At 36.2% G+C, this 26,926-nt stretch overlaps 1 protein-coding gene across 1 annotated transcript; it reads left to right on the plus strand.

Moving 5' to 3' along the window:
• The first annotated feature begins 1,838 nt into the window (after positions 1-1,838).
• Positions 1,839-24,972, plus strand: LOC132130448 (dixin-A-like). The gene is made up of 21 exons (XM_059542157.1): positions 1,839-2,086; positions 6,924-7,053; positions 7,137-7,262; positions 7,347-7,596; positions 10,068-10,187; positions 18,027-18,133; positions 18,220-18,374; positions 18,465-18,551; positions 18,929-18,982; positions 19,632-19,682; positions 19,832-19,936; positions 20,055-20,108; positions 20,586-20,678; positions 21,576-21,647; positions 21,779-21,844; positions 21,916-22,077; positions 22,174-22,240; positions 23,501-23,609; positions 23,728-23,836; positions 24,093-24,172; positions 24,252-24,972. Exons 1-21 carry the CDS (start codon positions 2,027-2,029, stop codon positions 24,256-24,258), a joined length of 2,064 nt encoding a protein of 687 aa, XP_059398140.1. The 5' UTR covers positions 1,839-2,026; the 3' UTR covers positions 24,259-24,972.
• The last annotated feature ends 1,954 nt before the right edge of the window (positions 24,973-26,926 follow it).

Below are 26,926 nucleotides of genomic sequence, written 5' to 3' on the forward strand. Positions count from 1 at the left end.
ATGTTTTTTTTGTTTGTTTGTTTTTTTGTATCAATAAACAAAACCTACAACAGCTGTGCATGTGTCTCTCGGGATTTATTTTAATAAGTATTCGGTTTTGATCCAATTATAGAAATTTCTGTTTTATGACTATTAAAATTGACTTTAGTTTGCAGTTTTTACAGCAGGGGGAGACACAGTTCATTAATACGAAAATAAATAAACAAGTAAAATATAGGGTAAAGTTATCCTTTTATCTCTACAGTGATGATTCAAAACACTATTTAATTTGGAGCCACTGTTAACGTCATTCAGAAAAACAATTAGCACTAGCAAAGCAATGGCTGTCTCGCGCACGTGCTTCTGTTTCTGGTAACCATAGAAACTGACCAGTGCGGAATCAGCAGTCTGCTGCTGTGATTTAATTTTTATCTGTGGAAATGTATAACTATATTTACATGAATGTGGATTCACAAACTTACTAATGATATCGTCAAGAAAGCGTGAGAAACCTAAGGTAGGTTGCTCAAACTTTAAGAACTGCTTTCTGATAGCATGTTATGTATGCTAACGCTAAGCAGTTTTAATGTTAAGAGGCCGCTTGTCTTTACAAGTTTCAGGTTTTAATATTTCTGTTTTCTCTTTTTGTTATGGTCAGTCGTAAGTAAATGCTAATGTAAACTTAAGTGATGAACATCTCTCGGGAGACTCTTGATTTTTCCCTCATTTGTTTCGTTTCTCGTGCTGTTAAAATAATGAACAAATCAAAACCAATAAAACGTTCATCACTGCATTGACCATCTGTCGAAAAATCTGTAAGTATGATGGTCACATAAAAGCCATTAAAGGATCTCAGCTTGAAATCTGATAGAAATGTTAATTAAATAATATGTGCTGTATATGAGACACACTATGCATTTTTATGAGGTGTCTAAAGATTTCAACTCTAAAGGTCAAATTACAGTTGTAGAAATAATGCTTAGAAATTTATTTTTTTTTATATTAAAAGTTTTACATTTAAATGATAAATGAAAATGATAAAAGATAAGAAGAGCAAATGATCAGTTATGCCGTATATACCACAGTTTGAACAAAAGAGATAATTTCACTTTAAATGATAAAAAGCCACAAGCTCCGTAGAGCTCATTAATTTGACTATACAACATATTTATTTAATGTTTGGGCTACCCACTAATAAGATTTCAAAAATTATAATAAATGCTTTTTCAATAACAACCACAACGCCATTATTATTATTATTATTGACTATTTAGAATCATGTTTTTTCCCATTCTTACAGCAGGGGGAGACAGACATTTAATTAAATAAATAAATAAATATAATAATAGACAATATATGCCCAAATAGTAGAAGTAGCCTTTTATCGCTGCAGTATAATTCATTGTAGCTATATATAAAGCTAATTGTTATAAGTTTAACTTTTGTATATAGAAAAAAGAGTAGAGGCAGAAGCAGGAAGCACGAGGCAGACAGGAAGGATGTGGTGTTATGTGTCTGTACACAATGAAAGCCAGAGTAAATTGCATACAGAATTTCAGATTTCTCATCATGGTTTTTACACATTGATTGTAGCGTGGTGTTGGTTTTAAACAAGGACGGGCTACAGGGTGTGATATCCAGGCTAGAGCCCCTCTACTGTGCCTTGTGTTCATTAAGTTTTCATTTAACTTCAAAATGAGTCCTTTCAGTTATAGGTATAATGTGGGCTTAACGGTCCCAGACCAATACACTTCACAATGCAGAAGCTAGAGAAGGAAAACAGCCGACGTAAGCTCAAGCGTTGCCATAACGACCGTGGAGCAGCTGCTGTGGACGCATGCGCATTGCCTCTCCCCATCTCCTGTTTCAGGTCTAGCGAGCTAACGGGGTGGCACATATGGCCATCGGCTTGGTTGAGTTTTTTTTTTTTTTGTAGTTTCCTTTGTTTACCTCAGTTCCTCCAGTATGCGGTTAAAACGCACTCGCTGACTAAGCTCGTTCACATCTTCTCGTCTCGCGCCTCTCACCTTGATGAGAAGTCAGAAGAATGATCTCATCCCTGTCTAAAGGAAATCTGCTTGACGTGCTGCAGGAGGGTCCTAATGAGGTACTGAACTCCTAAACCCTCATGTCTGTTTACGCGTGCATTCGTTTCATCTGCTCATTTAAGTTCTAAGGCTCACTATAAGTTAAAAGCAGTAGCTGTCGCAACTTAGGCGTTCTACGCAAGAAACTCCGACGAGTGCGATGACATTGTATTGTTTACACCTTTTGTGAGCCGTTACTGAAGAACACCAGTTAACCAGGTTCTTTTGATTCTTCTTTGACATGCACTGGGTCCATTTCATCGTACAAGTTATTTTACAATGTTTGCATTCTGCATTTATATAGGCTATTTAAATCAAATGCAAAATATATTGTATAATTGTATAAATGCGTTTTCGTAAGAATTAAAGTTGCAGAAATGGTTTGAAAATAACGTTTTGCATAAAATTATAAATATTCAAATGTTTTACATATACTATTGTCAATACTGAATCTGTTTGATTGGAGTGAAAGTCTATAAGACCTGCGAACAATGAAGGAAAGTCCTGACAGCTGTTAAGCAAAAGGAGACACAATCCTGTTTAATGCCACACAAATATAAATATACCTACAGTGCCCTCCCTAAGTATTGGAACAGTAAAGACAAAATTGCTTTCTCTGCTGTGGAGTCAAGACATTTGCAAATATGATTAAAAGATGAATATGCAACACAACTACAGAATGTCACATTTTATTATTAGGTTTTTGGAAGCATACATGTTTTACCAAATATAAAGGACAGCACTTTTAGAGTTCATCCCACTAGTTTATGTGAGCAAAAGTATTGGAACAGATTAATTTAAGGTAGATGTAAAAGATTAAAAGCTAATATTTTGTTGCAGATCCCTTGCATGCAATCAGAGCAGTGAGTCTGCAGCACATAGACATCACCATACTCTTGGTCTTATGCTTTGAAATGCTTTTCCCCAGCCTTTAATGCAGCCAATTCCAACTGTTGCTTGTTTTGGGGAGTTTCTGTCTTTAGTCTCCTCTTCAGCTGGTGAAATTAATGTTCAATCAGATCTAAATCTGGAGATTGATTTGGGCAATCTAAGACTTTCCATTTCTTTGCCCTGATAAAGTCTTTGATTAAACTGGCAGAGTGTTTTGGATCATTGTCCTGATCCAATTTGAAGTGCTTTCTAATGAGTTTGGTGGTATTTTCTTGAATATTGGTAGCCAAGATGATTTTGTACCCTTCCAAATTCATTATACTGCCATCATACATTAAGTCATCATTAAAATGAAGAGGTTCTGTTCTAGAGACAGCCATGCATGCCCATGCCATGACACCACCTCCACCATGCTTTATAGATGAGGTTGTATGCTTGGAATCATTTGCAATTTCTTTTTTTCTCCACACTTTTGCTTTCCAATAACTTAGATAAAGGTTGATCTTTGTCCATCAGTCCCTCAGTTCCAAAACTCATTCTAATTAAAACTAATCAAAACTAATTTCAGTTGTTTGTTAGCAGTAAAATGCCAGTAACATTCCAAACAGAAAAAAATTATAGTCTTGACAACTGTAAAACATTGTGATACACAGTCCTACTAATGCAATTATTTATATATATATATATATATATATATATATATATATTTTGTGAGCTGCTAACCTTGAATATTTTTGGGGAGCATGCTAGGCTTTTGAGTCAGACATTGTGCTGTACATGTAGTCAGCTATGCTTTCTTTGACGTATAGTGCTAGATTAGTTTATAATTTCATTTGAATAACACAATAGTCTTTTAACTCACATATCATTTATATGCAGATACTACCATTAGATAACTGTTAAAGCCATTTTAACCTGTGGAGATAACAATATCATGCTCTTAGAAATGGCGCGTGAGTGTGGGAAGTGTGGGAGGAGGTGTTAATCATATTATGCCATTTCTGTAACCATGTGCACTATCAGCAGACATCCCTACTGATGTTATCTAAGACAGAGTGCTTCTACATCTGTCTGCCCTCAGGCTGTAACTATTAAGCTGTCAAGCGCTCATTGATTTTATTGTTATGAATCCCAGCTGTCTCAATCCCTACAAATATTTCTGGTCCACCTAGTGTATTAGGTGAGAATACAGCAGACTCCAGTGATGGAGATGTACCCCTCTGTCAGGTCGCTGTTGGGACAGACAGCTCCTTTGTAAAGATGGCTGCGAAGGACTTTTGCTACCTTCCAGTTTTACGGCACAGTTAGCATCTTGTGCTAAAAGCTCTCAGTGTTAGCAGGTCTCACTGGGAAGCCTGTCTCCCTGGACCACTGTTAGATTGTAGTGAGACAGATTTGCTTCAGACAGAGCTTGCATTGTGTTAGTCAGCCCACCATGTGGCAAATCAATAAATGCTTCTGTGTGTTTGAAGAGTCCTCATGAAAACAATGCAGAGCTCATTTTGTTTTCTTTATTTTGGTGTGCATGTGTTGTTCTTGACTGTGCACGTGTTGGCATATGATGTGAACTCGATGTTGTTTGGAAGATTGAAGCCCAGGAAATATTTTCCCCACAGTCTTCCAGATTAATAGCAGAGTGTGTTTTGTAAAGGTGTGACACTTCAGGCCATGCAAGTTCAATTTCAGTCACGCACTACCATTCAAATGTTTGGGGTCTGTAAGGCTCAAGAAGCATGCTTATTATTATCAGTGTTGTTGTGCTGCTTAATATTTTTGTGGAAGCTGTGATACATGATATATTTGAAAAAAAGGAAGTGGAAAAGAACAGCATTTATTTGAAACCAAAGACTTTTACTTTTGATAAAATTAATGCATCTGTGCTGAATAAAATGCGTATCTTTCAAAAATCTAAATCTTAGTGATCTTTTTAAATAGGTCTGTTTAAGAAGTAGTGTGTCACATATGACAGTTGTTTAAAAAGAAAAGCTCAGAATACCCCAGAGCCATCGTATGGCTTTAGAAGACAAAAAAAATGTAGTGAACAAGTCATAGGGACAACATTTATGATTCTTTTATAGTGCTTTGTGTCAGTTATTGTACTTGTTTAGTTTAAATGTTATTTTCTGCAGCAATCTCACATTCTTCAGCATTTAAGGGAAAAGAAAATTGCACATCGCAGCACATTTGCCAAAGGGTAGAACTTCGGCAAACCTCCCTACAGTCTCTATGTGTTCCTACATGTATTTGCTGAAGAGGAAGCGTGAATGTGGGGAGTTAAGCTGTCCTTTGTGACAAGTGCAAGTCAGACTAATCCACGCCATTGAACCCGGGTGATGCTAACCGGCTTGGGTGAATGAGGAGGGACTTGTTCTGTCAAAGCAGGTGCATCTTGAGCACTGAGGCATACATTTATTTTGACAATGGGTATCCTAGTTGGAATCAACACAGGCATATCCTGCATAACCTCTACATCGGGACCATCAGCAGTAAACTGTCTTCCCGGCGAAGTATGCAGTTTAACTGCACTTAGAGTTGTTGGCTCCATTGAGACTTGTGATTTGTGCTTAAGCTGTATGACAGCCTGAGTAAAGTAACCCAATACTATTGCTGCAGTGTAGATGAGGTTTTGTTTAAATTATAAAAATTACCGTTTTGGAAGCATCAGTAATTCCAGGAAAAAGATGAAAGTAGCAGCTATATAATGTCCAACTAGTTGCAAATTTTCTATAAATGCTTATACACACACACACACTCACACACACACACAGTCCTGTTCAAAAGTTTAATATCCGTAAGATTTTTAAATACTTTTACCCAGCAAGGATGCATTCATTTGATCAAAAGTGAGCATAACTACTGTAAAAGACTCTTAGGATACTGCTTATTCGTAGGGGGAGCATCACAATGGGATGTCAGTTAAAACACCTTGAGACAACATCCATTTGCACGTTTATTTCACCAATGCCGGTACATCATTCTTTCCACAGGTGTATCAGACTGGTTTATCTGTACATGAATACCTAAGCATGTGATGGAAATGTTACACCTCTTACCATACTGTGATGCCCCCTGGAGACAAAAACAATACAACACATTTAAAACGAGGCATTTGTTGCATCCAGTGGGAAATAAATTTATAATGACTTCTATTGTCTTTTTATACCTTTGGGTATCAGGCTGTGTAAACAAAACCATTTGTCTGCATTTGTGATCGTAGAAACAACAAACAACAAGTGCTACTCTACACTGCTCAGAAGTCATGTTTGAATCATCAGTGACAAATTCTTTAAATATGAAAACATACTTACAGGTTGTGAGTCAGAACAGCCGGCATTCTAGGTTCAGTAAACAGTCCTCCGTTAAATGTGTTGCTCACACACAAATAATTGGTTTGGACTGTTCTGGGACAGTGTTGTAAATACAACTTAACCACTGATTTCTAGTTGTGTCCTCTTTTGGAAGACCAAACAAACTATGAAACAGCGTCTCCACGACATGGCGCTGACAGCGACAGAGAGAATCAAAGTTACTCCTTATTTCTTTGGTTGAACATTCGGAGGGTGTTATGCAAATCTTCACACACAGTAACATAGACACCTGGGGCCATGTTTAAACAATAGGGGTGCACCGATCAAGATTGGCCGATCATTAATGCGCATCTCGTCAGTAAAGCCAGTTTACGCGGCTAGTCAGTTAACAACGTGAGCTCCTCCGTGGGACTCGAAACCGGTGAGTGGTGCAGGTGTCGCTCATTTCCAATTACTGCACCGGCCTCGATCCGTTCCCACAGCTCTCGGCCCCGTCCCACTCGTCACAATAATGTTACTGTATTTTTTGGCCAAAATAAATGCTGTCAAATAACAATAATATATTTGGAAGCAGAAAAATCTGAAGTACAGTCTGTTCTTAAGCTGTTAGACTATAACCAAATTTGCACTTACCTTTATGAAATGTTTGTCTTTCTAGCAGCAACTGGCTGCCTATGTGTCTTGGGTTAATGCACAGCTGAGAAAGAAGCCTGAACTGAAACCTGTGAGTGATCTACGACAGGATCTCAGAGATGGTGTGATTCTAGCACACCTCATTGAAATAGTGGGTAAGTCTGTACATCATATTATTTTTGTTGTAGCACTTTATAATAAGCCTTTGTATTGAGATGTGTTTTATATATTTGGCAAGCTGGTGAGCTGCTGGATGGCATTCATTATGTGCCACAGGACGACCAGGAGAAGAAGCAGAATGTGGAAAAGGTTCTGCAGTTTGTGTCATCCAAACAGATCAGAATGCCTCAAACGTCTGCCAGGGGTGAGTTACAAAGCAGGCTTTTAATCCCGTTTATGCTGATAAAACTACTTTGCTAAGAACTACTCTTTCTCTCTGTACTCAAAGACATTGTGGAAGGAAACCTCAAATCCGCCATGAGGCTCATCCTCGCTCTAGCTGCACATTTTAAACCCTCCGTATCAGCCAGTCACAAAGCTGGAGCTGGCGTAGGCAGGAGTTCCACTGGCTCCTCGGCCAATCACAGACCTCATTCCACCATGGCCATGGCCCAGATTGCAGCAGCAGCACTAGCAGCAGCCAGGCAGGATGCCTCTCGCCCTGGCCGCTCTGTTTTTCATCTAAGGCAAGAATGGAGGTACATGTAGCTTCACTTTGCCATTAATCTCCTTTCCTCCTTCAAAAGAGTTTTGTAAATGTTTATTAATTTAAGTAGAACTGCTTCCTTAGAGCAACTGCTTTTAAATCTCATTCTCATTTTAAGAGGGTTAATTAGCTTTGCTTAAAAGATCCCCAAAGAAAGTTTTGTCATTTACTGACCCTCATGTGGTTAGATAACTTTGTGGAACAGGCTGGAATAGAAGTCATTATTCAGTGAAATTCCTGACATCCAACCCAGCTCTCATTGGTGCTTTCATGAAAGTTCATGAGAGAAATAACTATGTCCAGTTTATGAACAAATCGTCTTCTTAGGTTGAATCTTTATTAAGTTTAATTTGATTCAGTTCACAAAACCGTTGAAATGTTATCAGTGAAAACATAAAGTCTGTTTTTCTTTACCTCAAGTATTAGTGCTAGTTGTTCTCCTTTTGTGTTTCAAAGAAGAAATGAAGGCAGTTGTGAGGTAAATGATGACAAAATAAAACGGATGAATCATTGCCCTCTTGCTGCTGTCAGTTGGAATTGCAGCTCAGGTCAGAGGTAGCATATGGATACTCAGATCTCCAAATCTAAACGTTTCATCCACAATTTAAGATTTTGTGCCCCACAGCAATAATCTCCATTTTGCTCTGTTGGAACTTTTGAAAATATTTTATGTAAGCCTGAAACAGCGTGGAATGATTACAAATATGTTTGTAATCATTATTATTTTTTTTAAATTGCAGCAGATTTTATAGCAGAACCTATTACTTCTATTTTTAATTTAAGTTTAACGTCAAATGTAATTCCCTTTGCATGGAAATCAGCCATGGTTCTTCCTTTGTTAAAAGGGGGTGACCCTCATGAACTGGATAACTATCGTCCTATTTCAAGGTTATCAGTTATGGCAAAAGTTTTTGAGTCTTTTGTAAATGATCAGGTTAAACAGTTTTTAACAGAAAATAATATTTTAAATGAGTTTCAATTGGGGTTTAGGTCAGCCCATAGTACTGTAACAGCGGCAACTCTTGTCACAAATGATATTATTACTTCTTTAGATAATAAAAATTACTGTGCTGCTTTATTTGTAGATCTCTCTAAAGCTTTTGATTCGGTAGATCACAAAATTCTTTTAAAAAGACTCAGGTCCTTAGGTTTTAGTAAAATGAGTATAAATTGGTTTAAAATTTATTTATCCGAAAGATCGCAGTGTGTCTCAGTTGAAAATTACATTTCAAAAAAACTAGAAATCAAAAAAGGTGTTCCTCAGGGATCCATTTTAGCACCAATTTTATTCTCAATTTATATAAATGGTTTGGGTCAAGATATAACTTCAGCTAAACTGCATTTATATGCCGATGATACAATTATTTATACGTCTGCACAGTCAATAAAAAAAGCTGTTGAGCTATTACAAGATTCTTTCCAGGTATTGCAATCTTCATTGTTAAATTTAAAATTGGTTTTAAATATATTAAACTAAATATATGCTGTTTACTCGCTCTCGTAACAAACTCGTGATTCCACCCATTTTAACTTTGGAAGGGGACTGTGTAGAAAGAGTAAATACCTATAAATACCTGGGCATATGGCTTGATGAAAGGTTAGGTTTTAATATTCATATTGACAATCTTTCAAAAAAACTCAGACCCAAATTGGGGTTTCTTTTTCGTTTAAAGAAATGTTTTCCATCTGAAGCCAAAAAGAGAATTATTCTAAGTTGTTTTCTCTCTGTGCTGGACTATGGCGATGTGATTTATATGCATGCTAATGTATCTTCTACATGCTAATGTACCTTTGTTTGATTTGGTTGGCTGGCCCTCCTTGTATCAGAGGAGAAAAATGCATATGTTGATGTTTATTGCCAAAGCTCTAATAGGTAAACTGCCTCTGTATATCTGTAGTCTCCTATCTTATTGTTCTGGTAGCTATAAAACTAGATCGTCTTTTAAATTACTTTTAACTGTGCCTCGATCATACACCGAGTTTGGTAAAACTGCCTTTTCCTGTTATGCGCCCAGACTATGGAATGAAATGCAGAGTACTTTGAAGCTAAACATGCTGCCATCGTTAAATATTTTTAGAAACCTTTTGACGTCACATTTGAAAGAATCATGTTCCTGTTTTACTTAACATTTATATATTACATTAATCTTGAGTGCTGGACATTTTTGTGACAGGATTTTTTGTTTTTGTTTTGTTTTCCTTTAATGCTTGTCTTGTAATATTTTATGTGTAAAATTTTATATGCTGCCATTTTGGCCAGGACTCCCTGGTAGAAGAGATTTTTATCTCAAGGGATTATTCCTGGTAAAATATGGGTTAAAAAAAAAATAAAATAAAAAAATAAATAAATGTATTCTGAGAGAGTTATTAATCCATTTAGTTTAAACATGAAAAGATCATCCATCTTTAAAAACAGCTTTTAATCATTTCTAATCTCTCTGTATTATTTGTTCTACTCTTTAGTCGTTGCTGCAGTGCGGAGGAGGACAGTGAGAATTCCTGCAGGAGTGTCCGAGCATTGGTTCAGCAGTATGAGGGGCAGAAAGGGACATTTGAAGAGGAGACGGGTGCAAGATCTACTGGGTAAATTCTGAATATTGATGGGTAAATAGAATGCAGCTTGTCTGTATATTACTTGAAACAGAACTGACTAATAGTTTGAATATACAGAAGATATTTTAGATCTTCTTTTAAAAAAAACATCATAAAAAATTGAATTTTTGGAACTAAATTCTTTGGAAAAGCTCATAAAACTGGAAATGTGAATCACAAAATTTACATAATTGGACAATTTCAAAATTAATATTTAAAATGCATTAAAAAAAAGTATTTAATCAAAATCACCATTTAAACAAAAAATTAGTGAAAATGCATATAAATACACAAAAAGATGCTGATGTAGATATAAGCTTGTAAGTTGAGAATGTATTCAGCTGTGAATAGTTTGCTTCAGTTTTGCAAAACAGCCTTGGAACCAATCAGCTTGTCATTGCAGGTCATATCTTAGTTACAAAATATACACAAACATGTTATCACAACCCTTTTTCTTCTTTCTCTCTGCTTTAATGAGAGTAGAACACATAGATAGACTGGAAGAGGCTGTCACGAGGATTTTCTCACTGCTTGTTTTGTAAGGCCTGAGATTTTCCAGCCCACTGGCTTTCTTTAAGGCATCATCATGCTTTGCCACTGAAGACCAGAAAACGTGTGACTGTTCTTTTATGTGAGGCATCAGCTATGATTTTATTTGGAAGAACTGATTCAGTAGTTTGATTATCCAAAGGAACATCATTTGTACACTTAGTCATTAATTCTAGTTCCGTAGATGTCTTGAAATGTCTTTAAAATTATGAAACAGTTATGTAAGAATCCATTCTTGGACGTTTGTCAGGTCAGTGACTTAGACTGAAATTAAGAGGCATTTGATGAGTGTTAACATGACAGATCTAGAGAGATTACGGCCCTGTATGTTAGGTAAGAGTCATTCACAGTGGTTATAAGGGTCAAGCCTCGAGATGAGGATACATTTAGGTCACGCTTAAACTTAAATGCTTTTTAAAAAAATTCAAATTTTTATTGACCATTTAATGTATAGACTGTAAGGAGAACAATTGAAGATCTCACTATAGTGATTCTCAGCAGATTGTTCTTCATTTTCTTACGAGGTTGGTATTTATGATACCTCTGCAATCCATCCACACAGAAAAATGTTCTGCCGTGATAGGTAACATTTTGCTTGCATTGTGCGTATGTTGTCCACCTTTATTGATTTGCGCAGAGATCATTTTAGATTTCCATTCTGTCAGAGATGTTGCAGTGCACGTTCAAGTTTCAGCCTAGGTCTGTGTCTGCTCTCCTTTCAGTCATTTACAAAATCGACCAGCACCCCAATCAATGGAAAATACACTTTTAGAAAACCTATACTTGAATGTTGTGTTTAAAGTACACTAACCCATTTATTCACCAAAGAGGATTTAATTTGAGTAAAAATTACATTAAAGTGTTCTATGTTGTTACAAAAAATGACTGCTCTTTGGAAATTTCCATTTATCAAATAATCCTAAAAATGTATTGTGGTTTTTCACAACAATATTAGGCAGCATTGTTTTCAAAATTGTTAGTATAAAGAAAAGTTTCCTGAGCACTAAACAAGCATGTTAGAGTGATTGCTGAAAGATCATGTGACAGTGAAGACTGAAGTAATGGCTGCTGAAAATTCAGCTTTGCCATCACAGGAATACATTACATTTTAAAATATATAAAAAAGGAAAACAGATCTTAAAAAAAAAAAAAACTCTTGAGTCTTTATGTAATTATAGCAATTTAGTGATTATTTTATGCCTACCCTTTTTGAAAAAAAAGTTATGTCTGAATGCATTATGCTGTCCAGAGCAGATCTGAGCCCACCTACAAGCTAGAAAGCCCTGTACCAGCTCCCCCAAAATACCAGTCCTAACAGATGGGAAGAGAGGCAGGACAGAGAGAGAAGACGAAATAGAGGGAGAGCTGGAGGGGGAGGGCAAACAGAGGAAGGCCGGACAGAAAAAGAGGAGCTAGTGAGGGAGGGAGTGCGAGAACTAGACGGAGACGCACGGATCTCAGCGATGGAGAGCTTTATGAAGTGAAGGAGTCGTCTGTGAACAGGTTGAACTGAGAAGAATAATTAGCCCAACTCAAAGCCAGAGAGAGGAGGGGAGCAGGATTTGGCTGCCTTGGTAACAGAGCAGTGCTACTCAGTCTCTCCTGTCACCGTGGACAGATTGAAAACAAGATTTCCATATGGATAACGTCAGGTGCATCTGCAGAGGCTTTGAACTTACAGAGAGGATCTGCTGTCAGCTCCAAGCATGGTGATTAAAAGGAGCTAGTTAGCAAACGAGGGGTAACGCTGTAGACACTGTATGCTGAGGCAGGACTCTAAAGAGGTCTTCTGTAAGATCGATGCTGATGTCTAGACTTCTGTACGGTCTATGGATGAACAAATGTGGTGCAGAGGGCTAAAAACTCTTGTGCCAAAATGGGAGCCAAACAAATCAAATGGTAAGACACTATTGCAGCATATTTGTAATGCTTTAAATTAATAGTTCATTTGCTCACCCTTATGTTGCTCCAAAATACTAATTGGGTTTATTTCTTATGTGTAACATTAAGTTTGAGATGTCTCTGTTTTTTTGTCCATACAATAGAAGTTAGAATAGAAGTATTTATAGCATATATATATATATATATATATATATATATATATATATACGTGTATATATACATATTGTATATTTTTGTTCAAGTTTGACTCATAGATTTCACTCACCAACTCTCTTTTTCTGATGCTGTCCTATGCCTCTCAGTAAAAGGTTCACATTGACAGCCATTAGAAGCAAAAAAAAGCAGAATTTCTTTATTAGAATGAGTTGGCAGGCTGAGGTGACGAAAGCCTGTGGCTCTGAATGACAGCTATGACTACTTTAGAGGATCTGACCCAATTTACTCCTCTACTTCTTTACTGTAGCTCACATACAAGGTTTTGAATCATGTTTTTTTTTCTACTTTTTGTCGGTGCAAACTGTGCTGTGCTTTAGGATCCAATTTTGTGTCCTTGGCATCTGTCATTGACACACAGCACAATATTCCACTCAGTCAGACACTTTGAAGTGCCTAGAATGCATGTGGATTTGACAAGAAATAAAGGAAGAATATTATTTCTCTCTTGTTTTGTTGCAAAGCAGTTTGTTTTCCTTATAACAGTGCAAAGAATTCCGGATATGTCTGCTCAGCCTTTTCTCTTCAAAACAGCCTCCCAGATGTGAAATAATTCTTGAACTCTCACCTTGGCAGTCGAGAATTTCCGTTATGTTGACGTTTTGCATCTGCTGGCCTTTTTCTTTAAATAACACAGGCTTCTGTGTCCAATTACTGATTCTGGAGTGTAAATATACTTTAATGAGCATCCTGCCACCCCACCACAGTTCTTCAGACTTTTGGTTATGTGACGTGCATCTGATGAGCTCTCATGAGAATCATCTATTGACCTTTCAGACTGACTAATCTTGTGTGAGAATCCCAGAGCAGAACTTATTTCCATTGGACCACTTGTTGGTCATTTTTGTGGTTTAATATGGGAATGTGTGGGAGATGTGAGAAAATTTCCTGAGATCCAATAATATTTATCAGGGGAGAAGATGTTTTGGGAGGATTACAGCGAGCTCTGTTAAAGAGATTATTGGGTTTACTGCTAGGATTCGGAAGCCAGACTGAATCATCAGAGCAGGCTTTACCATACAGCAATGGTTTTGTATATTCTCCATTGCATTCAATCATTGGTTATATAAAACCTAGTAAGTGCTCGCTGCAGTAGCTTATGAAAAATGGAGCACATAATACTTGTTTCTTTTTGTTTTGCATTTAAAAAGAATGGTGAGAACACTTTGCATAGGGAAGATCTCAGAGCAGACTTGTGTTTCTTCCAGAGAAATCTTTATTTATAACTAGAAGAACGCTTTGTGGATTCGCTTTGATTCCTTTTCAGTGAATTCAGTCAGTCATTAGCTGTCAATTTCCATCCATCTTTGCTATGAATAAAGGACGTTTCGGGAATAGCAATTGCTGATCTTTTACACTTCAAGGCCATTTGAAATGCCTTAGTTGTACAGTGCTGAATGTGATATATTCCATGTCCTCTGAGCAGCCAGTTAAACTCTGAATCTGAGGTTTTTGACATCTAAAGGCCCATTCACACCAAGGGCAATAACTGTAAAGTTTTAATAATAATTCTAATTCTATGAGAATAGGGAAGTCCACACCACAATGTCATGGGAATCATTTTCAGAAAGTAGTTTTTTTTTCAGCTGATTGGGTGTCAACGTTAAAAACATTGACAGCCAATCAGAATCCATCATGCTTTAAAGGGCTCAAACATTTAAAGTGTCAGAGGAAATAAATGCAGTGTGCGCTTATAATAGAAGAACATTATCATGTCTTACTATGGTAATATAGTTATTGTTATAGTTGTCTTTAGAGCTATCATTCTTGGTGTGAATGCGCCTTAAGTGTCTTGTGAGTGGTGCTTGCTAAGCATCACTATTGCTTTTCATTGCACTTTTAAAACAGCAACCAACCTAAGTGTTAAACATCCATGTGTAACCTGTTCTGGACTTTAATGGATGCACAGTACATACACAGTACTATGTTTTAAAATTTTTCTGTTTTGCCTGGTACGGGATATTTAATTGTGCATGCTCATTTCTGCTGTTTCTACATTTAGATTACCTTCACTGTCATCTAACACTCACTTGAAGATAATTTCTAAAAACACTAATGGTGTAATCTTTCAATTTAATGTAATCTTTTGCAAATCTCAAATTAATATTCTTTTTTCACATTATAATGTCCTTTAATGTACTGTCACTGGTTGCTTTTCAAATGATTATATTTAATGTTTTATTTGTAATTTACAAAATAGTATAATATTTTAATATCAGCAGTTTGTTGGTTATCAGCAGTCATGAAATTATGATGGTAGACATTATTCTCACCAAGGCTGCATTTCTTCTCTACAAATTTTTTAAAAATAATAATAATATATATATTATTGCTGTAAACAACCACCTTAGATGCCTTAGAAACCACACAGCAACACACTAAAAAGCACCCTAACAAACACTTGGCAAAGCCCTGGCAACGTACAAAGTACAAATGTTTTTTTTTTTCCTTGTTGCTACTGCCTTTTAAATAAACCCTCTAGTCAAAGTCTTGTGTTGTATGTAGAAGTAGCTGTTTCACATCAAAACATGCATCATTTTTAGAGTCTTGTTTTGTGGTTCAAAGATCAGTACAAAACTCTTAATAAATAGTAAGGGATTTTTCCAGATTAGTTTAGATCACGTGTTTTCAGTTCACTTTGTGTCCATCTATTAATTGATGTTTTTCTTTGGCAAATGTAGCACTGAAAAGAGAAAGAAATGGTGGAGAACTAAACTAAATAAGTGAGGGTCTTTAGTGTCTGTGTGGGTCACAATAAGGAGGGGGGCTGGATTTGGTTTTGAAAGAGAACAGTCACCTCCTTCCCCCCTCCCCACAACTTGAGAAAAATAAAACAAAGAAAGTAATGTGGAGTGCGACAGGCCGTCTCTTTCAGGATCTCTGCGGTCCGCAGGCTGGATTAGGACAATGAGAGCCAGCACAACATAAACACTAAACAAAAAAGAAAAAAGTGCTCTGTTTTTCTCGAGAGGAAGCGTTGTTGCTTTGTTAAAATGACAGCATTGGCATTTTGTGTTCATTCATCACATATAGAACACTAATCATTTACAGAACTCAAAAATGTTTGGAGATTCCTCCTGTTTTTTTTTTTACTTATTATTATTATTATTATTTTATTAAAGCACAGCACCAAATCCACACAATGCAAAATGACATGGGGAAACCCCAGGCCTTAATCTGTCTGAAAACAGACATGAATCCTCCAAAGGTCACCCAGGCGGGATCCATTCGCTCTGTGTGTTAGTGGAAATGTCACTGTAACTGAATGGAACCAATGAGGTGGATGGGATTCATTCCCCAATATAAGTCCAGCATTGATAATGACAGCATCGTCACACTCTGTCTAATCTGAAGGTTATTTGTGTCCAAGGGTACTGGACTGTCCTTTCATTTTTGTGACTTAGTTTGAGGACAATTGATGTGGTAGGGTTCAAATTTGCATGCCTCAAGATAGTAGACCTAGATGAAGTGAGGATTTTGGAGCTGCAAGCTTGTGCTGTCCCCTCACAGACAGGTCTGCCAGGGTTGCACTTGGATTTGACCCATCAAGGACTGAGTTTAGATCTGTTCCCTATGCTTCAGGGCCTGAAAGACATTGTGGTGTCAGACCTTCACTCTTCCACTAGTCTAATGCATGTGGAAAACTGAAATTGACAGAAATATATTCTCTATTCATAATTTCCCCAATTTCCTACCATACAATACTTGCATACTTACAAAAAAAATAATCTGTTAAAGTGCACATTAGTGAAATTTTCCATTGTCAGTAGTGAATTCTCACACAGAAGTCACTTCCAAACCAAGCAGCTTTCTGTTGTTATGTGCTGCAAATACAAATACATGTGATCAGTTTGAATATGAGCAAAATCAGAATGGGGAATTGTTTTTCCTTCAAGCAAACAACTGATCACTTGGTTTTAAATTGAAATGACTGGAATTCGCCAGTAAAATTCCACAGAGCAACAGTAAATGTGACAATCTGATGACACAAACAAATTCTCTTATCTCTTAACTAGTTCTTTAGACCATAAATGGCTCTGTTTTAAAGAAGTCAATACGCTCTTCTGGAATCACCCAAAATTTAAATTCTGTCATCAATCACACAGCCTCATGCCGTTTCAAACCCTTAAGACAGTTCATTTTCAAAACACAAATAAAGATATTTTTAATGAACCATAAAATTTCTGGCCCTCCACTGAAAGTCCATTACTCCAAAGCTTTGACTGTCCAACCTCAGGAGACTTGGATTAAACCTCAATTTACGTGAAATGCTTTTCTAATGTTTTTGTTGAATTTTTTTGAAGCAAATCATTGAAGAGTCTGTATTTTTAATACTGTATGTTTAAGAACACGTATTTGACACAAATACAGAAATGCTGTATTGTAATTATCAAACTGAATGTGTTATAATTATCATGCACGAAAAACATTAGCACATGAGCTTGTGCCTATGAAGCGGATTAACCGTGCATTATTGATAGGGAATCAAATCAAACACAAGAGAAGATCCTGACAGACTTGGCTGTTCTTATCTGCAAAGGGTCTCCATGGCAACTGGTTTTACAAGGCACTTTCCTCCTGTGCTTCAGGACTGTTTGTTTTTATCTAGCTCTGCCTTTCTGAGAAACCAGATGCAGCACCTGATACACATAAACAACAAAAACGTCTGTCTTTGTGATATTGTAACTCACTCTTGGAACACCTCCATGATAATTCTGCAATAAGTAGAATTCATTTAAAGGGATGTTCAATCAATCAAAACTTTTTATCATATAACATTTTTCAGTCTGTACACTGTAACCTGTAATAGAGTGTATGAGCTAAGTTTTTTATTTTTTTTACAAAACTGTTCTTTTAAGTGTTTTGTATGGACTCTATTTTAGTAAAATAATTTATTTTAAAGCACAAATAAAATATACTGTTAGAATGAGCCAGAATTAAATTTAATTTAATTTAAATTATGAAAAATAAATGGAGATAAAATTAATATAAATAGACAACATTTTACATCAGACTCAGTACATCAGTTAACTTAATATAATTTAATTAATGAATATATATAATCTAAAAAAGCACAATAAAAAGCTGTGTGTTAGACGATCGTTGACCTGACTGTGAAGTTTAGCCAAATGTCAATAACTGTATGTTTTTGGTTTATTTCAACAGCCTCAGTTCACCAAGCCCCACCCACACTCCCAAAGACTCTATCAGCCTATCAGACGTGAAGGCAGGACTGTTAGACACCTTGTCCAGGGAGAAAACTCTTAAGTCAGGTATTGATTCATTTCAGTCAATCATTTGGACATTGATGGTCTCGTCCACTTACAGCAGTCATGATCTATCTCTATTTTACCATTAGAAGACACCGTGAAATTGGCCCTGGTTGATCAGGCCATTGTCTCAGGGCATGATGGTCTAGCTGGTGGCTGCACCTGGGAGGACAAACTGTGTGAGCAGCAGGAGCAGCTGGAGAAGGAGATGCAGGACGCAAGGAAAATGGTGTCTAGCCTACAGGTGACACTAACATATATCATCTCCTAATTTAGTTTGCATTGCTTCTAGAGAGCGTGTGACATTTCACAGATGTTTTTGTGTGTTTAATAGGCCCTCCTTCTCCACGGTTCATTTCCTGAGGATGAGGAGTCGCCGCACAGTCTGGGTGAGGGAGTTGAAAATGCGGAGCAGCAACTGGTGCGTATTTCTATTTCTGTCATGGTTGTTTTACCCCAAATTGTCCCCTTTTCTTCCATATCCTGCATATCCCTTGCTCTTGATTATATGTGACTTCCTATGCCACCCCCCATCTCTCTCATTTTCTTCTGCTCTTTCACTAAGTTCTGTCAGGGCAGATCTTATTACTCTCACAGTGAACTTTATTTTGTTTGTGGGAGAGACTCAGGTATCGGTTTCTCTCCAACAGTATCTGTTTCTCTCTTCCATTTCTTTTCTGTTTTCTGTAAGGTTGTTGTGTTAACCAGTTCCCTCTGTGTTTAGCATAACAAGTGTGCTGTAGTTATGGTGGTTTTGTTCTAAAGTAGCAAAAAAGAACCCTTGTTGTTGTGCTACAGGTTGTAATACGAAGTCGCCTGGACCAGAGCATGGAGGAGAGTCAAGAACTAAAGGTGGGCTTTCACGGTATTTTTGTTCTGGGCTAGGCTTTTTTGAGAATCTAATATTTTTATTCATAAGCTTTAACTGAATCAGAAGTGACAATAAAAACATTCATGATTTTTAAAAGCATTCTATTTAAAATAAATGCTTTTCTTTTAAACTTTCTATTAACCAAAGGATCTTGAAAAAAAAAATCATGTTTCCACGAAGATACATATACACAATGGAGATCAAAATTAGAGAACAACCTACAGTTTCCAATGTCACTGCTTAGTCCTATTGGAAGCACCGTATAAAAGATCTAAATGAGATCTTTGTAAAAACTGATCAAAATTAGAGAACAGTTACAGATGCCTCCAAGTTATTGGTGTTAATCTGGCACCTGGTGCTAATTTCCTTAATTACTATATATGACAAACCCTGTTTAACTGGCAGCAGTCCTCCAATTTTCACTGAAATTGCAAGAAGGTGACTGAAACCCTGCAACAGGAGGTTGGTTGTCCTGATGAGGGCTAAAGGGATGAAGCCAGCCAGTGCCATTCGATCTGACAGAACAAACTATTTATTTATCACTATGTATGTGCTGATCTTGTCGAGTCCTGATGATTTTTTATAACCAATTCATGCTGTAAAGGCTCTTTATATTCTATTTGCATGCAGAGGGAGCTGCTGAGGTTCAAACAGGAGGCTCGCAACCTGCAGGGAGTGAAAGTAAGTCTTGCATGCCTCCAAATTCCACGTCTATGAAACAAAGACCCTCACACTTAAACAATGAAGAATTCAACTTATTTACATTTCAGACTAATATAAACAAGTTAGATACATGAGTTGAGATTGATTAACCCCTTCTGTGTCATCAGGATGCTCTTCAGCAGCGCATGGCTGTGCAGGAGTCCTCAGTCCTGCAGCTCAAACAGGAACTCCTGCGCACCAGTATGGCCAAAGATGAGCTGGTGGGACAAAGTGTGAGCGCATGCAACTGAGACCTGACATTTTTGTCTTTATGCTATGTATATCAATTTAGTTTCAGTTATAGTATATATGAGACCAGTTGTCAGTTATTATCTGTGTATATTTTCTCAGGCTGAGCTACAGAGGAAGCTAGAGGAGAGGAACAGACTTCTCAGCGAATATAAGGCATGTCTTGTTTTGTATGTACAAAACATAATGTTTATCAAAAGTATTTTATCATAATTAATAGTATATATTCTAATTCTACTGTTCATTCTTGTGGTTTCAGTTGTTTTTATATAAATTGTAGTGTTTCTAGTTCTATTGATATTTAGTGGTAATTCATGTTTAATGTTGCAACCTTAATTGAGACAACCTTGTTGTTTATGTGTCAGATTAAATTCACTTGTTCTGATTGCTAAATGAATAAAGTAAACTATTATCTGATATTTATACATTTAGAAATATATTTCTTTTAAGCTTCAGTCTTGTTACTAGTTTTTATTAGTAGCTTGTAGTGAATCTAACTTTTTTTTAAAGGGTAGCTTGACTGTAGTTGTGCTTTAAAGTATGAGTAGATTAAAGAATGCTTGCAAATTATTTTAATAATAATGCTTTGCTAGTAATACCATATCTATTCCTATGACAAATGTAAACTTACAGAAAGAACTGGGCCAAAAGGATCGACTTCTGCAACAGCAACAGCTGAAGGTGGACGAGGCCCTGCGCAAGCTGACAGACAGCGGCAGCCAGCAGGTACAACATCAAACACAGTCCTGCAGACTCAACTAGCACAGCAGCTGCGAAGGAGAACGGCATGATGGGAATGGAAATGCAGGATACTTATTCATCTGTTGATGAATTTATGCATGTTAAGTATAATGTACGGTTATTATTGCAAATTAGTATTTAATGTATAAATATATATACAAAAGTTCAACTTAAAACATTTTTGTACATTTTCTAATTTAAAATTAATGTTTAAAATATGTAATAAATATATAATTCAAATATATGTATAAAAATTTAAAATTATAATCAAAGATGCTTCTCGTATGCTTCTAGTTGTAAATGTAGGAGTTAAATGTAAATGTGTTTTGCAAATTTGGCTCATTAATACAGTTATATTAATATTTACAATGTGCAATACATATGTAATAATTAAAAAATGAAATGAATGAAAATAGAAATATAATTAAAAACTTCTAGTAAATGTTAATTAGGTTAAATGTAAATGTATTTTTTTTATTTGTGTCATCAATAAAGTAATATAAATATCTTCAATGTGTAATAAATATAAAATAATTAATAGTATACGTATATTATTAATTCAAATAAATAAATCTAAATATGTAAAGCAAATAATTTCAGTATTGTATAAATAGTTTTGCTTTTGAATTTCAGTATTGTATAAATGGTTTTGCTTTTGAAACTTTTTAAAAACATGCTTTTTTTTTTTTTTTTTTTTTAGTTTTCCTTTTTGCAGGTTAAAATGTCATTAGGGCAAATACAGGCTGACTGCCCCAGCAGAGAAAAATCCTTATTGTTGAGCACGAATATTTTTCCTGTTTACCTCATGATGTAGCTGAAGACTTCTGCACTTGCTTTTCTAGAACAGTTCAGTGTGAATGAGAATGTTTCTGTGTTTGTCAGGCTTGCCTGCAGAGGGAGCTGGAACACAAGGAGAGTATTCTCAAAGAGTTAATGAGCCATGTGACAGAGGAGGTAACACGCCTAGAAATAATACACAATTCTCCCCACAGCTGTTTGTTTTCACATATTACAGAGTATGTTTAGTGCTTCCATAATTTATTAAAGTTTCATGTAAAGACTTGTCACCCTGTCATCTGTTTCAGCTTCCTGGCTCGCAAAACAATGGCTACTCACACCCACCCGTCACAACATCAAAACAACACCGTGGGGTAAATAAGCCTGAAGCCTTTTTTATATTATTTTATATCTATAGAGATATATGTTATTGTTTCTCTTATAGGCTGAGGAGCTGCAGTTAGTAAGAGATGCTCTGCGTAGTCTGAGGAACAGCTTTGGAGGTCACGACCCTCAGCATCACACTCTGGACACCCTTGAGCAAGGTGTGGCCAGCCTGATGGATCGCCTCTATGACCTGGAAGCTCACCACAAGCAGGAGAAGAGGGTATGAGGAATGTTTATCCATCCTCACACATCAGGTTTTGCAACTGATCTACATTGTCCCAGAATTCTTTTCTCAAATCAGTCTGTTTCTTTGTAGACCCGAGGCAAATCTCCAGGACATAATGCATCTCATTCAGATCGAGACTCCTGGACTCCTACTTCAAGTAAGCATTTATTTTAATCCCAAAACACATCAGTACAGGAAATGACAGAACTGTTAAAATAAAAATGAACATCATTTGTACTTTGGTCTCTCAGTAGGTATATTGCTGGTTATTTAAAACTATGCACCAGTATCGGTATCGGCCCGATACTGCACTCCTGTACTTGTATTTGTACTCATTAAAATACCAAAAATATAAATATCAAATAAAATATCAAAAAAAGATACCAAAAACCAATACCGCACAATGCGTGAACAGTGTTGTGTCCAGACGAAGAAACACAGACAACAGAACAAAAAAAATCATCGCACCTGACTATTAGTCGCAGGACCAGCCAAACTATGAAAAAAGTGCGACTTATAGTCCGGAAAATACGGTAATTAATATAATGTTAAACATTCAAAAATACTAAAGTAATACTAAAGTTATTTGGCGGTAAGGAGAGAGAGCGAGAGCGTATCTACTTCTGTTGTATGATCTTGACTGCTGTTCGCTCACTTGGCACATGCATCATTTGGATTAAAACTAAATCGTAAATATAAAAACCAACAAAAATTATACGGGCATTAACTATAAACAACATTTATTTTAAACATCAAGCAAACATGACTTTATTTAAAGTGAAAGTGTAACTAGCAGCCTGTGTCTTTCATTCTGCACCAATACAAGTGTGTGCGTGCAGCTTGCTTGATGTTAATTGCATTATATGAGTCAATTTGGAATTATAAATAGCAGAATGTTTCAGATGTTAAAAACTGTCTTCTATTTCAGAAAATATGTTCAATGCTGTTAAAAGATAAATGTATAACTAGTGGTTATACATTATTACAGGAAAACGCCTTGTGATTACACTACTGAGCCGCTGCAATGGAGTAGCTCTAATGCACTATTAAATTAAAAATTAAATATCACAGAACAATAAAATGAACCGTGAGAATAACAAAAGCTTTTACAATACATTTTAACAGGTATAATTAAGTGTGAAGAAAAAAATAATAATAATAAAAAAATAATAATAATAATGAAATATCTGTTTACTAAATGAAACAAACTGTGATTCCTTTTTTTTTTGGGGGGGGGGGGGGGGGTTCTTTACACAGTATTTAAAAAAATGACAAATGTCATGAAAATACAGATATCGGTATCGCCAAGTTCCAGAAGTAAAAGTATCGGTATCTGACTGGTTCTGGAAAAAGTGCTGTCGATGCATCCTTATTTAAAACATTACTAAAGTGAAGAATCTCCTCTGCTCTCTTACAGAAATGGCTCATTCTCAGAGCAGCCCTGCGTTAAACTCTTCAGCTTGCACCAAAGTCCTGTACTTCACTGACCGTTCCCTCACACCATTCATGATCAACATCCCCAAGAGGTCAGTCAGACTCTGTTACACATATATGTGACTTGAGTGGATCTTCAGGCTTAAATCACTATAATGTGGTATAATTTAGATATGTGCTATGAAATTTTTCATTGTCTTATGTCAACAGGCTTGGGGAGGTCACCCTGCGAGATTTCAAGTCTGCTGTAGATCGGGAAGGCAATTATCGGTACCATTTTAAAGCGCTGGATCCAGAGTTCGGCACCGTGAAGGAAGAGGTATTGCCACATAATCACTCAACAGGATATTTTTTCTTTATATATTCAAGCATCTAAATCAGTGGTTCTCAACCAGAAGGCCAGGGTCCATCAGGGGGCCGCAGCAAACTTTGTTATGTAGGGGGTCTTCGAATATTTTTTTGAACAGTGGGGACTTTTAAGTAAAAAATGCTGAGAAACACTGAACTAAATTAAATCTAAATAAAATGTTACATTTGATGTGTAATGTATAAAAAGGACCTATGGCTTTTCCAAGGTGTTCCAGGATGACGCAGTGGTGCCTGGCTGGGAAGGGAAGATCGTAGCCTGGGTAGAAGAGGATCATGGTCAAAGAGGGTACTGCATGCATCCATACAACTGGTAGCACATCTCCTTCTCACCATTTTAAGCTCACTCTCTCTATTTTCCTTGACAGGACCTAACACAAGTCAGCAAGAAGCTGTCAAAGGAAAGAGAGACATCTGTGCCAAAATGGAATAACATTGATTTGTAACTCAAGTGTACAGAGGGTGGAGCTTTGGTGCCCTAAAAAGCCCCACCCACCTTTACTCTATCCTGCATGAGCTGAAAGGACTTGGAGAATAATCACAAGGATCACCAGATGGAGAGAGTCCCATCTTCTGTCTTTCCCAGACCAGTATTTCTCAAACATAACTATGCAGAGGATGGGAGAAGAGGATTTCTGATCTCTTTTAGAGATCTTGCCATAGAACAGACAGCCGTTCCAGCAAAGGTTTTATGAGCAGGCAAACTCTTCACTGTGACGGAGGAGCCTTTTGTTTGTTATTGAAATGAGATGCTGGATTTTTCAGTTCTCCTGCTTTAAAGTAGGATCTGTCAGAGTACTTTTTTGTTGATTTCGATTAACCAAAATTGAAATAATTTTGCAGTGAAAAGAGACAAGATATGTAATCTTGACTGTCAAGAGTATTTGTATAAAAATAGTGTGTAAATGTAGTTATGAATCTTAAGAAAGCAGTATAGAGCAGAAAGGAGTTTGGAGTTTTTTATCATCGAGAAAGAGTTTCTCTAACACATATGTTAGACACATTCTTTCTGTAAAGGACACAAGTGTTTTGCTTGTTTGATATAAGATCATACAATGTCATTCAATATGTATCTTGATCAGATTTAATATTTAAACAGATGATGAAATGGGTTTTTTTTTGTTTGCATGACTTTTGAGAGTCTGCACTGAATATTTGTCTGTATGCCATAAATGTGGTGAAATTACAGCTTGTGGTTTTGACCATAGCACAACGTAAAATGTAGTATACAGTAGATACATTGCAACATCACTGCAGGCTTTCAAGTGTAATTTTGTTAACTATCAGATGTGCCATTCAGCTGCAGTGATTTGAGTTTACAGGAAAGTGCCTGGAATCTGTTACAAAAGAAAGGTGACCAGGTTTGCCTTTTGTATTTTTTTCTGTTTTATATTTATGTAAATATGTTAATATTTCAGAGAAAGAGTGAGGCATAGTGCCTTTACACTGTATAAATGATGTCCTATAAATACTGAATAATATTTAAAAGATATGAAAATGGGCCCTTTGTATCCAAAAAAGGCACATAATAACTCATCAGAGTAGCCTATAGCAAAGCAGAACTATGTTCGCTTACAATGGATGGTGATACAAGTGACTGTATGCCATGACTGAATTTCTGCTTTACCCTCCTGATTACTGCTGGTTGCCTTGCTGGTTTAAGAAGAATTATATTTGGTTTGCAAATAAACAGTTTGAAGCAGTATACACCATGTATGTGTTTTTATTTGTGTTTTATTTTTATAAACTCTTATTGAATGTAACCCATTTAATCATTATTAAGCGTTTTGTGTCAATTTAAAGAAGAGGTTAGGGAACAAAAAGTCTGTTTTTTTTTTTGCTAATATTAGTCCTGTTCATAAAATTTTTTATATACAAAATGCCACTTTTGCTACAAAAAAAAATATTTTCAATAATATTTTTTTTTATTTTTGCTATCTTTTAAAATCAGATTAGCAACAACATTCATAGGAAAAATGCAAACATTTCTGTCAGTGGACCATTAGACCATCATTTCATAGTGTAAATAAAATATAAACATAAATGTTATAACATAAACTCTGCTACCCCTTTATCACTATAAGTGTAGAATGTATAAAATATTACTTAAAAGGGTCCAATGATGCAATGTTAATTTTTCCTTTCTCTTTGTAGTGTTACAAGCTCTTGGGGCATGAAGAAGATGTGTAAAGTCGCAAAGACTGAAGTATCAAATCCAAAGAGATATTCTTTATCAAAGTTAAGACTCTGCCACTCCCCCTATAACGGCTCATTCAAACACACCCCCACATGTCTACATCACTATGTGGAAATATTTGCTAAATGCCGCCCAAATGTTCCCGCAAAGAAAGAAGGCATGGTTTCAATAAAAGCAGCCATGTCAGAGAGATGCTGTGTGTATCTAGACGAAAGCAAAAGTACTTTATTTGGCCTTCCGAAAGTAGATGCATTTAGGAATCTTTAAGATTTCTTACAACAGAGCGGCACTTGTCTCTCTAGTCTTTAGTGATTAGTATGGTTCTTGCATAATTTTTTTTTTTTTTTTTTTTTGGCAAGGCTTTTTATTGTGTAATAATCTGTTATTCTTTTTCAATGTCTGCAGGATCTGAAAGATGACTTGGAAAAGATCCATCAGACTAATATCATTATCTGCACGTTTGCTAACCACCTTTCATGTTTCAAATCTGCACATGCTAGGTAGGATGGTGCTAGCAAATGTTTTAGACACTGCTGTTCATAAGTTTAGGGTCAGTGAGATTTAGATTTTGTTTTGTTTTTGAAAAAAAGTCTGCATTTATTTGATCCAAAATACACCGAAACAGTAATATTGTGAAGTATTACAAATGGCTGTTTTCTATTTTGATATATTTTAAATGGTCATTTATTAATGTGATGACAAAGCAGAATTTTCAGCATCATTAATCCAGTCTTAAGTGTCTCATGATCAATCAGAAATCCTTATTAGCAATTCTGAAAGCAGTTGTTCTGTATCTTAGTATTTTTGTGGAAATCACGGTACATTTTTGTCAGAATTTGTCAGTGA

This window comes from Carassius carassius, chromosome 47 (genome assembly GCF_963082965.1).
Source record: "Carassius carassius chromosome 47, fCarCar2.1, whole genome shotgun sequence".
NCBI classification, from domain to species: domain Eukaryota; kingdom Metazoa; phylum Chordata; class Actinopteri; order Cypriniformes; family Cyprinidae; genus Carassius; species Carassius carassius.

Bases quoted from the DNA above. Each gene is read 5' to 3' on its own strand.
- LOC132130448 (XM_059542157.1), top strand. From the start codon at position 2,027: ATGATCTCATCCCTGTCTAAAGGAAATCTGCTTGACGTGCTGCAGGAG. The intron at 18,983-19,631 runs GTGGGCTTTCAC...ATTTGCATGCAG, and splicing joins AGGAGAGTCAAGAACTAAAG to AGGGAGCTGCTGAGGTTCAA. The intron at 19,683-19,831 runs GTAAGTCTTGCA...CTGTGTCATCAG, and splicing joins GCAACCTGCAGGGAGTGAAA to GATGCTCTTCAGCAGCGCAT.